We start from the raw sequence: 18,304 nt of genomic DNA, 5'->3' as shown, positions 1-18,304 counted from the left end.
CAAATCCAGGTGGCTTTACGTTTTGGAGAGGAGACTAGGGATGACCTTACAGACTTTGTGGCTCCTTTCCGTGACGGAGCGTTTCTCCGAATGGGCTATTCTGGTCCATTAGGCGATACTCAGAGAAGGAAAGGTTTCTTGCTCGATCAGTGGCGCTTCCTCATGCACGTAATGATTGTCTGCATGTCAGGGAGGAAGGCGGGCACTGACGGAATGGGCGCGACCATGCAGTCAGCAATGACTGCTCTGACATATAATAAGCGCTATAGCTTTAGTCAGATGGTCTTCTATGAAATTGATCGTCAGAGAAGGGCGATGGCACGTGAGAGATTCCTCATGTATCCAAGATTTCTTCAAATGATCTTGAATCATGTGGCTCCCACGTTGCCTCAACGTCGCCCTATCAGATACGTGGAAAGTGTGAACAAACGTATCTTCGCCCAATGCAGAACTTCAAGTGCTAGGAGCAAGCCTGAACTTCGTCCTCGCCATACTCCACTCTTTGGGTACTTAATCAACCCGGAGTATGTGCCTGCTCGAGGGGATGAGTTTAGGGACCCGGCACCACAACAGGCAGGAGCACCTCAAGCTATACCTGCTGCTCCTGTTGTGTCACCGGAGGAGAATGTGGACCTTGACGCAGAATTTGGTGGTCAAGGATTCTTTGATATGGATCGGGTGGATCCAGAGGAGAACGTTCAGGTCCCTGTTGAATGTGCCTCGACTGTGTATGTTACTAGGGCAGCTACAACGGTGGCTGACTCAGATTTTGATGAAGTAATGGATGAGGCAAGACGTATGATGGTAACTCAAGAGAGGACGTATGGGAAGAGAAAGAGGACAGATGACGACAGTGAGTCAGAAGAAGAAGAAGACATTCATAAGTTGATCAGACGTTCAAGAAGGGACAGGACAGGTGCATGTAGGGGAGCCGGTGAGAGCTCTAGAGTCGTACGTTTCGCTCCGCCCGCACTGTCAGGTATGTCAATTGTCCCTACACCATTACAGGTCACAAGGCCAAGCGCCACGGACGTTCCCGTGGTGGCTACATTATCATCTGTTGGCCTCCCATCCATCACACTCCAGCTGACGACTCCAGTTATTGTATCTTTACCACATCCAACGCTTACTCCGTCGGAGGTTGTTGCACATGTTATTGAGTCGACAGTGGTTCACACTGCAGGGTTGTCGGTCACGATACCACCTGCGGTTACGTCCACAGCTACTTCTGATGTCCCGGTTACATTTGAAATCCCTCCTCAGTACACCCAAGACATATATCACATGAGGTTCGATTTAGATGCAACCCTATCAGACTCGGAAAGAATAGCTGCACTAGAGCGGGTCGTGGCAGAGCAATCTAGGATAAATCTTATCTAGACCCAGGCTATTCAGCGCCTAGTAGCAGAAAATCAACTACAGTCGTCCCTCCTGGTTGAACATGGAAAAATTAAACATGCTATGAAGGAGTTCTTGGCATCTCAGGGGGAGACGAGCTGTAAAGGCGACGAGCTCAGGACAAAGAAGAAGAATGATAGAGACGATGATCCCAATGCATCGAAAGGTGCAGGTGGTGAGTTGCCAAGAACTACTCAAGCTCTTGGGACTTCCACAGCTCAGGGGGAGTCTGCAGGTGCAGCTGGCGGTTCTGGTGGTGATGAGGTGGTGATGGTAGATGACGAGGAGATGGGAGATGATGTGATCGATGCCTTGAAGGAGTTGGATGATGATATGTTAGATGATGATGATGTGTGTGAAGATGATGTTCTACCAGTCGAAGAGATTGAAAAGATTGGTGCAGAAATTGTGATAGAAGATGATGTTGAAGAAGGTGAAATAGTTGAGGAGAATGTTGAACACGAGATCCCTGAAGTTGAAAAGTCAGATGTATGTCAAGATACAGTAGATGATGATACAGAATGGGAGGAGCAGCCTAGATGGAAGGAAGGCTATGCTCATTGGTTTATCAAAACTAAGAAGCCTGCTGTTCCAACCATGTTCAAGAAAAGTTATAATATCAAAGGCTATGCTGAATCAAAGAAAGGAATTATCTGTTGGCTATATGATGAACAGTTAAAAGTGTTCGTGGTGAAAAGATATGATGGGATCCAATACTTTAAGAGGACGTTGAGATCTTTCAATACATTACCTGAGTGTGAGGTAAAGGATTTGGCTAGATTGGGGTTGATTAATAGAAGCGACGACAACATGGCCAGAGTTATTGGGAAGATCGTGTGGAAAGAAAGTATTAAAGAAAAGAAGTTTGAGTTATTAAAGCCACAGAAGGGAAAGCTAGTGGAAGATAAGGAAAGAGGAATGAGAGCAGATGGCAAGCCATGGATGGTAATGAAGTACAAACCGATTCGATGCATGAAAGAGGTTCCAATGAAGACTATGCCTCAAGATGTGCTGAAAGATCTGAAATGGTGGTATGTGGATTGCCAGACTGCTGAAGCCGTGATGGAAGACGAAGACGAACAAGAAGTGCTAAGAGTGTATGATCCGATGCATCTTGTTAATTTATCGAAAGCTGATCTGCAGGTGTTAAATGAAAAGAAGATATTTTATATTCCTACTTGGAAAGACGAAGCGAGGAAATATCAGCGAGTAGTCACGGTATGCGTGAGAGAAGGAGTACATGCATGAAGACCAAGAGATTGAAGATTACAAGACACGTGCTTGAAGATCAAGACATGAAGCTACTGCCAAGGGGGAGTCTGTTGGTGCATAATGTCAGTAGTTCATAGTCTAGTGTCTGTAATCGAGTCTGTAATGATTAATTATGTTTTATATGTCTTAAGCGAAGTTACTAACAAGTTCGCTGTTTAGGCGAACTTGTTAGTCAAGCGAAGTTATGGACAACTTCGCCTGAACATGCCAGGCGAAGTTGTCGTGTATTTATATAGGTTACGGCTTAGCTTAGAAAAAGAGTTCGTGTGATCATTATCGAAGTTACGAGAGCTGTAACGTGAGGACGAGAGTTCGTGTCTGTAATAGTGATATTGTATCACGTGTTTTGGTTATAATATAACGTGTTTGTTTATCGTATCGTGTTTGATCTATTCGTGTCTTCTACGCTCGTAACGACCTACGCAGGGATTCCGCACCTACGTAGATCGAGATATCTCGTGCAGATCCATCCAGGGAACCTACATATTCAATTTCAAGCTCATTGATATATGATGTGCTAAAATTAGTTTAATAATTATTAACTAAATTAACTAAAAATAAACACTAAATAATACTCTAGACTCTCTAAACTCGACAAAACTACTAATCGGCAAGTGAACCGATCGACTCTGGTAAGGTTAAGTAAGTCCGGATATCGAACCCATGAGACTCTCTAAATTACGTTTATTAGCTAAATAGACTCAACTACAAACACGACTTATTAATTTATATTTGTTTGAAGGGGGGGAGGGGGTTGTTTAAAATATTAATTTAAGACTATTATTAAATACTAATTAAGAAAACAAGTAAATTAAACGAAAGCAAAAGTTTGTTAATTAAATAAGATGATGATGATGATGAGAAAACTACCTAGGCTAGAATCCCCTAAATTTCAGTTATGAATTAACCTGGAAAATATTTAGTTATGGAATTGAATCGTAAAATAGACACCTAAGAGAAAACCCAAGCAGGACCCCTAACCCTTCTCAAGAAGACACCTATGGGTTTCTAATAAGTTTTAACGCACACCAGTATTAAAATCAAGTTCCTTTACGGTTACCTAATTAATTATGACCTAGTTCCTTTATACGAAATCCTACCTTACAGCGCGAAAATCAAAGGCAATTTAATATATTTAATTGATTTAATAGACAATAATAAATAATCATTCCTAAACTGACTCCTTACGAATAACTAAATCTAGCAAGATTAAATAATACAAATTTATCAATAACCTAGCACTTTACAGATTTTAGGTTAGCACCACACTTAGGTTTATTTGACAATATTATTCATATGATCTTATCGCGAAATCAATCATAAAATAATCAAGAACACAAAGTAATTGACCTAATAGCAACCTATCATATGACAAAAAATAATCAAGGAAACTATAGAATAAAACTCATCAAACAATCCTAAGCATCCATATATATCAATTTAATATAATTAAATCTTTTACTAAATCATAAAAACCATAACAATAAATAATCCCGAGTTAAATCAAAAAATCAAAGTAGGTTCATCATAAGCCTAAGTAGTTCATGCAATTTAGCCTAACATCTTAAGTTTAAACAAAACAAACAAATAAGAATTCATGGCGGATATAAAAGATAACGAAAGAAAACAGAAGATAAAACCCGTGCTCTTCGTCTTCAACCAATACGCGCAATTCTTCAACTCCAAAGTCGCCAAAAGATGCAATCCTAGACCTTGGAATTCCACAAAATCGGATAGCAACTTCAGGATATGTTTAAGATTGAGATTAGGGGTCTTTATATAGGAAATAACAAGCCCAAACCTAAAAACGAGCTAGAACATTCTGGAACTGAGCCCAAGATGCCGCGCGGAGAGCCTTGGCCTCCCTATCGCGTGGCGCTCCGGTAACACAAGGGGGGGGGGGCTAGGTTGGTCCGGTTCGGCTCTGGTCTGGTCCGGTTCGTTTCCTGATGGTCTGGTTCTCTGGTTCAGCTCGTTTTCGCTTCTTTTTTCGTCCTCTTTTCACCACAATTAAAACCCGGAACCTAAAAAGTACAAGCATGTTAGTAGTATACAAATCTTACATAAAACCGAAAAAAAATAATAAAATATTAAATAAAATGTAACAACTCGGGTTTTCCACGTACAACTTATATCTATAACCCGACCCGTCTTAGGTTCGGAAAAGTTATCACTGAAAAATAATCACGTTTATCAAGAAATTTTATTACAATTTATATTTGTTTATTGAATTTATGTAATATATATTTAACTTTGGAAAATGTACGTTTTTAGCCCGAAAATAAACTGTAATCCCTTATTGTTCCCATCTCCAATCTATAAGGACTAAAATTGCAATTTTTGTAGAATATCTTTATAACCCGTTTAACCAGACCCGTAACCTGTTAACCCATGACCCATATACCCAATCCGTGACCCGTTTAGCTTGCTTGAGCCTCAATTGTCATTCTAAATTAAGTATTTGATCTTGTTTGTGATTTCCCGTATCATTATCGGCCTAACAACTCAACCAATTTAGAAATAAGATCAAACCAAATGTATACTGATATATTGTACAAACCGTCTTGAGCCCAACTCGTGACTTCTTCCCTAATCAAAATAATAATTCAATTAAACGCATCTTCGCCATCTATATAACCCGACGACCAAAACCCCTAGCTTAATTGAATCATGCATCATACCCGTATAACATCTGTAAATAATAACCCTAACATTAATTAAACGTACATAGAACGAATTGGTCAATTTCAGAATTAGGGTTCATAATCAAATTTGGGATAAATTAATTTATGTATATATGTAATCGTTTACAGGTTCTAACCAACTGACACCCTAGCACAGTTTGCTAGGGTGTGTGTGTTCAAACATGAGCCGGCCATTAGATGCAGGTTTGAATCCGGCCAGCGACATTTTTGAAATATTTTATTGTTATTATTTTTAACTTGTTTTAATTATTATATAATATATTATAATTAATATTAAATGTTAAATAAACAATATTTTATTTAAACCGACATCATAAGGTTAAACGTTTCATGTCAACTACTTTCGTTACTAGATTTCGTGTGTAAATATATATATACACACACACACACACACACACACCTTATTAACAATAAATCATCATTATTTTATTAAAAACCGACATTAATATTAAGGCTTATCGTTGTTAGAATGTCTTTATCAATTTACTCATATTTATTATACACACACACACACACACACACACACACATATATATATATATAGGCTAAGTGTAAAATAAAAACCCACTTGAGTTGTGAAAACTCTAGAAACTCATTCTCAACCACATGTTTTTAATTAATGTTTAAATCTTGTAGTCCATAATTAAAATGAATAAAAAATATAAATATAAATATAACTTTTTCTCTCTCCTGAAAACATATATAAAAATTAGTAAAAAAATGTTAAAAAATAGCAAAACATTTTTTTTTGATGTTTCGATGTTTTCTATTAAATGTTACAACATATATTATATGTAACAAAAAAAAACGATGTTACATAGGGTTTTCGCGGGTTTTCATATTAACCTTACCCTATATATATATATATACACATACATATTAGTATTATTTTTTAAAACAAAACCATAATGAACATATTAAACGTATTAAAAGTGTTACTTATATTTTTACCATCGAATTTCATTAAGGATACTAAAATATAAATTTTATGATAACTATATATTTAAACGTTTATTATTATAATAGGTCTTAATTCATATTTATTTAAACTAATTATTCGTAAACCCGATTTTTGGACAAACAATGATTCTTATAATTGAATATTAACAATAGTCCGTAGGATCAATCGTTCAATTTATAACATACCAATCGCAATTGTAACTCAATCCACATCGACATCTTAAATTCATTATACGTATTATATTATTTATTGTTTATTCATAATATTATATTATTTAATTAGGATTCTTGTCGGTAATTCTCAAAGAGTGTGATTTCCACTTTTTTGTCGTATTCATTCTCGTTTGGCTTATTCGATCAGGTGAGTTTATCATTCCCCTATTTTATCAACTTTTCTAAACGTTTTGGGGACATATGCGTACGTATTAGTATTTCATACTATATATATATATATATATTCAAACAAATGCATACGTGTTATTGTGAAGTGATTTAATCAAACATACGTGCTACTTGGTTACTTTTGTTACCATTCAATCAATCGCATGTTGGAATTACTATTCAATCAATCATATAGCGGGTGTTCCTGCTGGTGACCAATGCCCAATTCGCTTGGCAACGGTCTACATACTTGTTTGTGTTTTGATTATATTTACCACACTTATCACGTCATGCTTATTTATATTGTTGTGTCGAAACTGGTGATATTCTCACTCAACTTTATGTTGACAAAACTCCATTTTATACGCATATACAGGTTGCTTGTATTGAAGATTGAAGTTTTGATACGTAGATAAGACTTTAGGATATAATCAAGTTAACCTTTATTTGAGCTTATGTTTGTATATTTAAATTGTTTATTGTATTTGGATGTTGTGTGTGTAATTGAAATCAAATAATTAATTAGATATTGTCACATTTACATTATGATAGTATCTTTAGCTGTGAGCAATCTGATCACGCCCCGACATTTCTGCCTTAGGTTGGGTGTGACAGATTGGTATCAGAGCCGAAGGTTATAAGATAGGTCATTAGAAATGGTCCTAGACATATGTTAGGAACCCTATACGTGCTTATCTGAACTGCCTTATGTGCTATTTAATAAATTGTTTACAGCTTGCTTATATTGATTATTTTGTTGTACTTATCTTATTTATTAATTGCACACACAAATTCCGAGGCTATGCCTCACATTCAAAATATTTTTCTAAATCTTTTATTTTAGTAGATTGTCTTTTATTGTGGGAAATTCCTTAAGAATTCCCGTGTTTTGTTTTATCCTTCACCTTGAAGCATGGGGGTATAACAAATGTCGTGCAACCATAACTTCAAGTGGTAGTAATCGGCTAAACGGTTGCGTGGTAAGCATAACCGGCTAAACGGTTATACTTCTATATTGTGTTTTTATTTATTCTATGTTTATTTAATTCGTTGATTCGATATTTAGTTGAGTCGGTTAAATGCCATGTAATGCTCATGGTCCGAACAACTCCATTGATTCGATAATTCGTTAATTATTTGGGTCAGTTAAATGCCATGTACACGCTCATGGGCTGACCAACTCAATTGTTTATTACACGTTATTTGAATAGGGCCAACAAATTGCCATGGAACGCTCATGGGAGTCCAATTCACAAAATTTATGTTGATTTACTTAGTTGGACCATTCAAATTGCCATGGAAAGCTCATGGGATGTTAACTAGCTGGATATGCTTGATTATTCTATTCTTTGAAAAATCTTATAAACATTGTTCATTTACTTAAATCCTTCAAACTCATACATATTATTTTAAATCCCGACTCGTCCTCGAGTTTTCACTAGCACTAATTCATATACATACATACACATATACATACGCATCCCCATTATTTCATATCAACTCATTCCTACAACTCACCTATCATCTTATACATTTCATTGTTGATCCTTGTAGAATGTCTTCTCGCTCTCATCGTCGTAATCACCGTCGTTCATCGACCCCTCATGATCGCCGTCTGGCTTCTAGAATCACTAAGAAGTTCACTACTGCTTTACCCGAGTTCGTGGCTCAACTACAAAATATCAACTCTAGTGGATCCGCTACTTCGGCTACACCAAACAACTATCACTACAAGAACTTCACGAGTGCTAAACCCCCTTCTGATCTTGGCGAGGAGAATGCTACTAAGCTCCTCCGCTGGTTTGAACAAATGGAGAACAAGTTTATCCACTACGAATGTCCAGAAGATAAGCATACTAGGTTCGCAACGAGCGTCTTTGAAGAACGAGCTCTCACTTGGTGGAACTCTTATAAAGCCTTACATGGTGTTGATGAAGTTTTGGCTATGTCTTGGGAGGAACTCAGGATGCAATGAAGAGAGAGTTTTGTCCCGACCATGAACTGAAAAAGCTTGAGACGGAGTTTTGGGAGCTTAAACAAATTGGTGGTGACAATTCAACTTACTCGAACCGTTTTAAGGAACTTAACCTGATAGTACCTCACTTTGTGACTCCTTTGGATCGTGGTATTCGAAAGTACATTCGTGGACTGCCGACGATTTTCCGTGATGCTGTGGTTAGTCGAAACCCTTTCTCAATCGGGGAAGCTATTACTCTTGCTGCTTAACTGTCTGATGACCATGTTAGAGATGGAACCCTGCCTAGTAAGGATGCTAAACCTACCCTCGACAACTCTAAAACTGATTCCTCAACTGATGCTAAGGCCGAACCCAAACCCACTAGTAACCCTTCTCATCACAAACGTAAAGCCAACCACTGCAACTATGCTGTTAACAAAACCAACCCACAACCCTCCAACAATGACGCTCATAACAAGAAGAATTATACTGGACCTTTTCCGTTATGCTCTGTTTGCCACTACCATCACCCACCTCAATCTCCAAGTCGCTTGTGCACCAATTGTAACTGTTATCGTCACCTTACTAACACTTTCCGTGCATCAACCGATACTCAAACTACCCCACCTGCTCAGCCCGGTGTTCCTGAAACCCGTACTTTCTATAATTGTGGATATCCTAGTCATCTCCGCAATGCGTGCCCTCGACTTATCCATGCACATCAAGCTCAAGCTATGCCTGCCCCTACTACACCACTAATGCACATCAAGTCCTAACCCATCAACCATATCCCCTGCAAGCTCCTATCACCAACATGACCCAACCTTATCCAACTCCATATCCGCAAGCTCAAGTTTCCCAACTCACTTCAACCCCACCCCACTTAAGCAAGTTGTTCAAGTTCAACCTGTCCAAGCTATCCCAAATCCATCTACCGCTGCTGCTCAAGCCATCATGGATCCAAGTACCTCCAGTGCTCCAAGTCAAGGAAATAAAGCCAACTGTAACTGAAGATCTTTGAAGACTTTGAAGTTTTTATTGCTTTATTTATTCCATTTTATTGATTAAGGTTCAATTATTCAACTAACTAGCTAGTTTTCCCCACTACATGACATACCCCCCGTTATCAAGCAACACCCCAACGTCCATCTCCATAGATGAGTATGCACGAATTCATCTGTTGGGCTTACATATGACGTGTCCCGTGTGGTCCGTTTCTTAATGGTAATAAGACGCGAGCACGGGGACCTCATATGACTAACAGCGTGTATGATCAAGTCAGTAGTGAATTGTACTTTTAAAGCACTTTGTGATCATGTTTAATGACTTATAATTTGGCAGATAAACTACGGGTTTTCTCTTTATAGGCTTTTGAAATATCCATAAATTGACTTAGGAAATATGAATACCCAAATGAATAATTGCATACAGACCCATGGTCTCCAAACCCCGGAGTATCCCATCAATACATAATTTAAGGTTATAAAACCAAACGCCTATGAAGTGTTAACCACTAAAACTAGAAGTGCAAGATTTAAGTTTCTATAACCGGCTACATGGCATACTCTAACATTAAACCTACCCAAGCATCGTATGATAACGTATTCAGATTTCTTTAAAATTCATAATTTTCTACAATTAAACTAAAAATGAGGCTTGAGTATGGCCCGACCTTTCATCTCGTATATTATACAGACTTCACATGTATCCCACTAAAAATCATATTTTTTTTCTCGTTTAAACCAACTATTAAACTACCAAGGCTGAGCCTACCGACACATCCCAAGTTAAGTGCGTGTTCTTTAATTATATCTTATTATTAGTAGTTTGAAAAACCGATTCCTGATAAGTATCCTCATCCCCCATTTAAATGCAAAAAGAAACAAAATCAAAGGACATTTTTTTTAAAAAAAATTCATTTTTTTAATCAAGATAACAAAACAAATTAAAAACATGTGTTCCTATCCTCACACTTAAAATTTGCATTGTCCTCAATGCAGGGACGGAAACACAACTCAAAAATTTAAAACAAAAAAAAACCTAAAAATTACAAAAATAAATAAAAACAAAACAAAGCTAAAAATTAGAAACTGAAAATATTAAAATAAAGTAAAAAAGGAAACGACTTAGCTGGTAGTATGCGCATGAAGTACGCCGCTAAAGTCTTCTTCCAAAAATGCCCTTCATCTCCGAACATGCTCAGCAACCAGTATCTCCTTCTCTCGTACACGAACGGAAGCGACGACAATACAAATAATATCTAAAATCTCATCTTATCAGTTTGATAGATATTTACTCATTCAAAGTATGTAACCAGACCAACCAACCCTGAACAATATATAATATGAATAACAGGAACAAATAGATAAATAAAAAAGTATACGGCTCCTGCTGCTCCATCCCTACACTTAAATGTTGTATTAAACTTCAATGGGATCTTCCTATTATCTTTCTTCAAAACTTACAAAAAAACTTAAAAATAAGAAAAACTACAAAAAAAACTACGTTAGTGACTCAAGGAAATATAAAAATAAAATAGAAATAAAAATAGGAAAGATGTACAAACTCTACACTTGAGTTTTCACTCAAGAACCTCGTGTGACGCTTTAGTGCGATGGATTGAGAGGAGTTTCCTTCATCTCGATTGATTCTTCCGGTCCACCAAGATAATGCTTTAAGCGATGACCGTTCACTTTCCACGATGTTCCATTATCCAGATTCTCCAACTCCACCACTCCATACGGGAAAACTTCTTGCACAAAGTACGGTCCCATCCACTTTGATCTCAACTTTCCTGCAAACAACTTTAAACGAGAGTTAAATACCTTATCACCTTTCTTGAACTCCTTGCCGCCTTTCAACCGTCGATCATGTAGAGATTTCGTCTTTTCTTTGATGTTCAATGATCAAGAATATGCCGCATCCCGAAGCTCCTCCAACTCATGAATCTAAAAGTACATTTTCCTCGCGGCCTCGGTAAAATCGACATTCACCGTCTTCAATGCCCAATAAGCATGATGCTCTAATTCAACCGGAAGATGACAAGACTTATCATAAATAAGCATAAACGGTGTAGTACCCAACGGAATCTTGTACGCGGTTCGGAATGCCCACAATGCATCATCTAACTTCTCCGACCAATCTTTTCAACTAACCCCAACCGTCTTCTCCAAAATCCTCTTCACCCCTCGATTTGCATTATCGACTTAATCGTTCGTTTGAGGGTGATAGGCAGTAGAGGTATGATGAGTAACCCCATAAAGAGCCAACGCTTTCTCTATGACGGTATTACAAAAATGGGTGCCCCAATCACTAATAATAGCTCTTGGAGTACCGAAACGAGTAAACAACTTCTTGAGGAACCTCACAACAACTCGTGCATCATTTGTAGCCAATGCTTAGGCTTCTACCCACTTCGACACATAATCAATTGCTACCAATATATACTTATTACCGTTTGATGTGGGAAACAGCCCCATGAAGTCGATGCCTCAAACATCGAAGATTTCCAGAATTTGTATGGGGTTTTGAGGCATCTCATTCTTGGACGAAATATTACCTGTTCTTTAGCACGCATCACAAAGCTTCACAAACTCCTCAGCATCATTAACAACCGTCGGCTAATAGAACCCACTATCAAACACCTTCTGCACGGTAGCATGCGCGCCATGATGATTTCCAGTCAACCCTTCATGAACATACTTGAGAATATCCCAACCTTCCTCTTTCGTCACACATCTTCTCAAAATCCGATCACCACCAATCTTAAACAAAAACGGGTCATCCCACACATACCTATGCACATCCTGGAAGAACTTCCTCTTTTGTTGCGTAGTCATACCCTCCAACACAAATCCATTAGCCAAATAATTAGCAAAATCAGTGAACCATGGCATACCTTACTTCTCAGCCGCAACAAAATCAATCGACTCATGAGGGAATGTATCTCCAATCTCTTCCTCACGCAACTCTTCTCTCTTCGGATCTTCTAAACAGGATAGATTAACGGCCGTTACATTCTCCACACCCCTCTTATCTTTGATCTCGATGTCAAACTCGGAAAGTAGAAGAATCCACTGTATAATATGAGGCTTCGCGTCTTTCTTCTGAAAGAGGAAATGCAAGACCGCATGATCGGTAAAAACGGTGGTCTTCGAAAGTACAAGATACGAGCGGAACTTGTCAAATTCAAACACAACGGCTAAAAGTTCCTTCTCGGTGGTGGTGTAGTTCTCTTGAGCATCGTTCAACGTCTTGCTAGCATAATATATGGGGTGAAAATGTTTATCTTGTTTTTACCCCAAAACCGCTCCAACCGCATAATCGCTGGCATCACACATGAGCTCAAACGGCAAGCTCCAACCGGGAGAACAAAGAATGGGAGCACTCACGAGCTTCTCTTTCAAATACGTGAACGCCTTCAAACACTCATTATCAAAAATAAACGGCACATATTTCTCGAGGAGTCGGTCATCGGGCGAGTAATTTTGGAAAAATATTTGATAAATCGTTGATAGAATTCCGCAAGACCCAAGAAACTCCTAATTGCTTTCACATTTTTCGGTGGAGGAAGTCTACTTATAGTATCAATCTTTGCCCGACGATCCCTTCCGTCACCATAAAATGGCATTTCTCCCAATTTAACATCAATTTCGTTTCAATACACCTCTTCAACATCTTCTCAATATTAACCAAACATTGATCAAAAGAATTTCCATAAACCAAAAAATCGACCATAAACACCTCCATGGACGTCTCTATCATATTCTGAAAGATGGACACCATACAACAATGAAAGGTAGCCGGAGCGTTACATAGTCCAAACGGCATGCGACGGTACGCAAACATGCCATAGGGACATGTAAAAGTTGTCTTCTCTTGGTCTTCCGGTGCAATGGGAATTTGAAAATATCCCGAAAAACCGTCAAGAAAACAATAAAACTGCTGACCTGCTAAACACTCCAACATCTTATCAATAAACGGTAATGGGAAGTGGTCCTTTCGGGTGGCATCATTCAACCTCTGATAGTCAATACACACACACCAACCGGTAACCATACGCAAAGGGATAAGTTCATTCTTCTCGTTCGTCACTACAGTCATACCTCCTTTCTTCGGAAAAATTTGGGTCGGGCTCACCCATGGAGAATCGGAAATCGGGTAGATCATCCCGGCATCCATAAACTTCAATACCTCCTTCTTCATCACCTCTTGCATATTCGGATTAAGACATCTTTGTGGTTGCACTACTGGTTTGTACTCATCCTCCATTAAAATCCGGTGTGTGCAATAAGCGGGGCTAATACCTTGAATATCGGAAAGTCTCCATGCAATCGCCCCCTTATGCAACTTCAACACGTCTATCAACTTCGACTTCTCTTCTTCCATCAATTTGGATGATATAATAACGGGCAAGTTCGAGCCCTTATCGAGATACGCATACTCCAAATGTGACGTGAGTAATTTCGACTCCAACGGGGCGGGTTTCCCCACAGAACCCGCCACACTCTCACAACTAATCTCATTCACCTCTATAATCTCGGGCAAACCCGAAATCTCAACCAACTTATCACAAATCAAATCGTTCTCACATGACTCAACCTCACCCAAATCATCGCAATCTACCAAACCATTACTTCCCACGAGATCCGCACCACAGATATAGTCAAAGCAGTTATCCACACCTGCAATAAAAGAGTTAATAAAATAAACCAAGTGGCATGGACCACTGAAATCATCTTGATCACCCAAATGCTTCATCGATCTCGCGACATCATAAGTAACATTCTCATCACCAACCCGAGGTGTGATATTCCCATCATACACATCGATAAGCGCCTTTGTGGTACGTAAAAATGGACGACCAAGAATGATGGGGACCCTCTCGTCAGCCTCCATGTCGAGCACCACAAAATCCACCGGGAACACAAACTTATCAACTTTTACTAACAAATTCCCGATAAAACCCCACGGTTACTTAACCGAACGATCGGCCAATGACAACGACATGCGAGTCGGTGTAAGCTCGCCCAACTCCAACTTCTCGTATAAAGAATACTGCATCAAATTATTACTCGCCCCCAAATCCGCCAATGCATGGCTCATCGCGTCACTACCAAACAAACAAGGAATCGTAAACACAACCGGATCCGAAAACTTCTCTGGTACGCGGTTCAACACTACCGCCGAACAATCTCCCATAAGGGGAATCGATGAAGCCTCCCCTAACCTATCCTTCATTTTTAGCAGGTTATTCAAAAACTTCGCGTACTTCGGCATGTGTTGGAGGGCTTCAATGAACGGGAGATTAATCTTCAACTATCGGAACATATAAAGAAAGTGCCCATACTCCCTCGTGTTTTTTTGATGTTTTAAGCAAGCGGGATACGTCGAGAGTGATCAATCACAAGTGATGGCCGGGTTTCAACCGGATTCGCCTCTACCTGCGGTGCAACCGGTGCGGTGTTCTAAACTTTGCCCGCCACTTCCATGTCGATCTCTTCATCCATCACCTCCTCATCTTCAGCTTCAACCTCTCCTCTTCTTACCTCGGGACCCAAAACCCTGCCGCTACGAGTAGTAATCGTCTTTAGTTGAGCGGCCGGATTCTGCTGAGTAGAACCTGAAAACTGTCCCGGGGGTCTCTCATCCAATCGTCGAGCAATATCGCCAATGGACCTTTGCATGTCAAGTAAAGACGAATGTTGATTCTTCAAAAGCAGATCATGATCGGCAAGGGCCTTTTGAGTAACTTGATATCTATTAAGGATTTGCTACATCATCTCTTCCAACCTCTTACTCAGATCTTGCCCATTATTTGAACTTTGACCATTCGAACCTTCACTGTTATACTGACCTTGATTTCGGTTATAGGTAGCTTGGAAACCAGGTGGTCCACCGGCCAGGCGCCAATTCGAGTTACCTTGCCCTTGATTCTGGTTCTGATTCTTGTAGTTGTTCCAGCTTTGTTTGTTGTTGTTGTAAGCATTAGGGAACCTGTTCTGACCAGCCAAAAAATCAACATCTTGATTGTTCATCAACATGAACTCCAACGTACCATGACCACCCCTATATAGCTCACACTTATCCACTTTAGCCTTTAACTGTTTTACCTCTAGGGTAAGATTCTCCAAAGCAGCAGCCACACCAGTATCCAGATTAACCTGGTGCATACCTCGAGCAGATGTGGGTGTACTGGTGACAGGATTGGAATTCCCGACTCGTGGCATCTTTGCGTACTCTAATTGCGCAAAAATTTCAAACATCTCATTACACTCGGTCACATTCTTCTTGTCCATCAAATTACCCCCAGCAGCTGTGTCAAACCTCACTTGAGCCTCATAAGTAAGCCAATGTAAAACTTCTCAACAAGGGCCCAAGGTGTGAGCCCATGTTGTGAACAACAGGAAAGCAGATTCTGAAAACACTCCCAAGCTTGGTAATATGGCTCATCCGGCTCCATGTGAAAGGAATGGATCTGATCACAAAGGAGAGAAGCTTTAGCAGGTGGAAAGTACTTCTTGATGAATGCGTTGCGAAGCGCCTACCAGGTTGTAAATGCTCCAGCAGGTTGCGAATCGAGCCAAGTGGCGGCACGGCCTGAAAGTGAAAACGGGAACAAGTGAAGGAAGATTGCATCCTCATTAGCACCTTGCAAATTGAACGTTTTGAACACACGAGTAAGACGATTGATGTGTGCCCGTGCATCTTCATCTTCACGGCCATGGAATTTGTGTTGTTGGGTGATGTTGGCCATGATGTAGGATGGAATCTGCCATGTGTTAGGGTTATCAATCTCGGGAGTGATAATAGGTGAGTGATCTCCATGGAACCTTTCAAAAGCTTGCTGGTACACGGTGCAGTTATTTTCGGCCATTTGATTAACTGGGATGATTCGGGACTCGGTGGTGGTGAACTTGCGGGTGATGACTTTGGTGAAGTATCTATGGTGATCGGTTGCTTTTCTGACGATGACGAACTTGCCTCGGACTTCAACTGAGTAGATCCAAAGAATCCAACGACGGTTCTTGCAAACAAAGATGTGGCATATACCTACAAAACGCACAAGACCGAGTAAGTAGATTCTAATAAAACGATTCAAAAAATAATAAAAATAAACTAACAATTTAAAAATAAACTAGACTTAATTAGACTTCTACGACTCAAAAAAAATGTAAAGCAAAACAAGTAGCACGTAGTAGTTCCAAATCAAAGCTAATAACGCAATTGCCAAGAGTCTCCGGCAACTGCGTCAAAAACTTGATGTGCTAAAAGTAGTTTAATAATTATTAACTAAATTAACTAAAAATAAACATTAGGTAATACTCTATACTCTCTAAAACTCAACTAAACTACTAACCGGCAAGTGAGCCGATCGACTCAATAAAAGCTAAGTAAGTCCGGATATCGAACCCACGAGACTCTCTAAATTACGTTTATTATCTAATTAGACTCAACTACAGACACGACTTATCAATTTATATTTGTTTGGGGGGGGTTTGATTAAAATTCTAATTTAAGACTATTATTAAATACTAATTAAGAAAACAAGTAAATTAAACGAAAGAAAAAGTTTGTTAAATAAGATGATGATGAGAAAACTACCTAGGCTAGAATCCCCTAAATTTCAGTTATGAATTAACCGGGAAAATATTTAGTTATGGATTGGAATCATAAAATAGACACCCCGAGCAGGACCCCTAACCCTTTTCAAGAAGACACCTATGGGTTTCTAATAAGTTTTAACGCACACCAGTATTAAAAATCAAGTTCCCTTACGGTTACCTAATTAATTATGACCTAGTTCCTTTATATGAAATCCTACCTTACAGCGCGGAAATCAAAGGCAATTTAATATATTTAATTAATTTAATAGACAATAATAAATAATCAGTCATAGACGGACTCCTTACGAAGAACTAAATCTGGTAAGATTAAATAATACAGATCTATCTATAACCTAGCACTTTACAAATTTTAGGTTAGCAACACACTTAGGTTTATTTGACAATATTATTCCTATGATCTTATCACGAAATCAATCATAAAATAATCAAGAACACGAAGTAATTAACCTAATAACAACCTATCATATGACAAACAATAATCAAGAAAACTATGGAATAAAACTCATCAAACAATCCTAAGCATCCCCATATATCAATTTAATATAATTAAATCTTTTACTAAATTATAAAAACCATAACAATAAATAATCCCGAGTTAAATCAAAACATCAAAGTAGGTTCGTCATAAGCCTAAGTATTTCATGCAATTTAGCCTAACATCTTAAGTTTAAACAAAACAAACAAATAAGAATTCATGGCGGATATAAAAGAAAATGAAAGAAAACAGAAGATAAAATCCGTGTTATTCGTCTTCAACCAATACACACACCACCGAATGATTCTTCAACTCCAAAGTCGCCAATAGATGCAATCCTAGACCTTGGAACTCCAGAAAATCGGATAACAACTTCAGGATATGTTTAAGGTTGAAATTAGGGGTCTTTATATAGGAAATAAAAAGCCAAAACCCTAAAAACAAGTTAGAACATTCTGGAACTGAGCCTAATATGCTGCGCGGCGAGCCTTCAACTCCCCGTCGCGCGGATCTCCGGCAACACAAGGGG

The 18,304-nt window shown here is 38.8% G+C and overlaps 1 protein-coding gene across 1 annotated transcript; it reads right to left on the bottom strand.

Moving 5' to 3' along the window:
* Positions 1-16,216: 16,216 nt before the first annotated feature.
* On the bottom strand, positions 16,217-16,549 carry LOC143546162 (uncharacterized). Its single transcript, XM_077037881.1, has one exon. The coding sequence runs from the start codon at positions 16,547-16,549 to the stop codon at positions 16,217-16,219; it is 333 nt and encodes a 110-aa protein (XP_076893996.1).
* Between the last annotated feature and the right edge of the window lie 1,755 nt (positions 16,550-18,304).

The sequence above is a fragment of the Bidens hawaiensis genome, unplaced genomic scaffold (assembly GCF_021521415.1).
Source record: "Bidens hawaiensis isolate Kalapana, Puna unplaced genomic scaffold, B.hawaiensis_p1.1 tig00014257_1, whole genome shotgun sequence".
Taxonomy (NCBI): Eukaryota; Viridiplantae; Streptophyta; class Magnoliopsida; order Asterales; family Asteraceae; genus Bidens; species Bidens hawaiensis.
This window is presented reverse-complemented; position numbering and strand designations above follow the sequence as displayed.

What these genes read in the sequence shown, in the direction of transcription:
- LOC143546162 (XM_077037881.1), bottom strand. Translation starts at nt 16,549, where the DNA reads ATGGCCGAAAATAACTGCACCGTGTACCAGCAAGCTTTTGAAAGGTTC.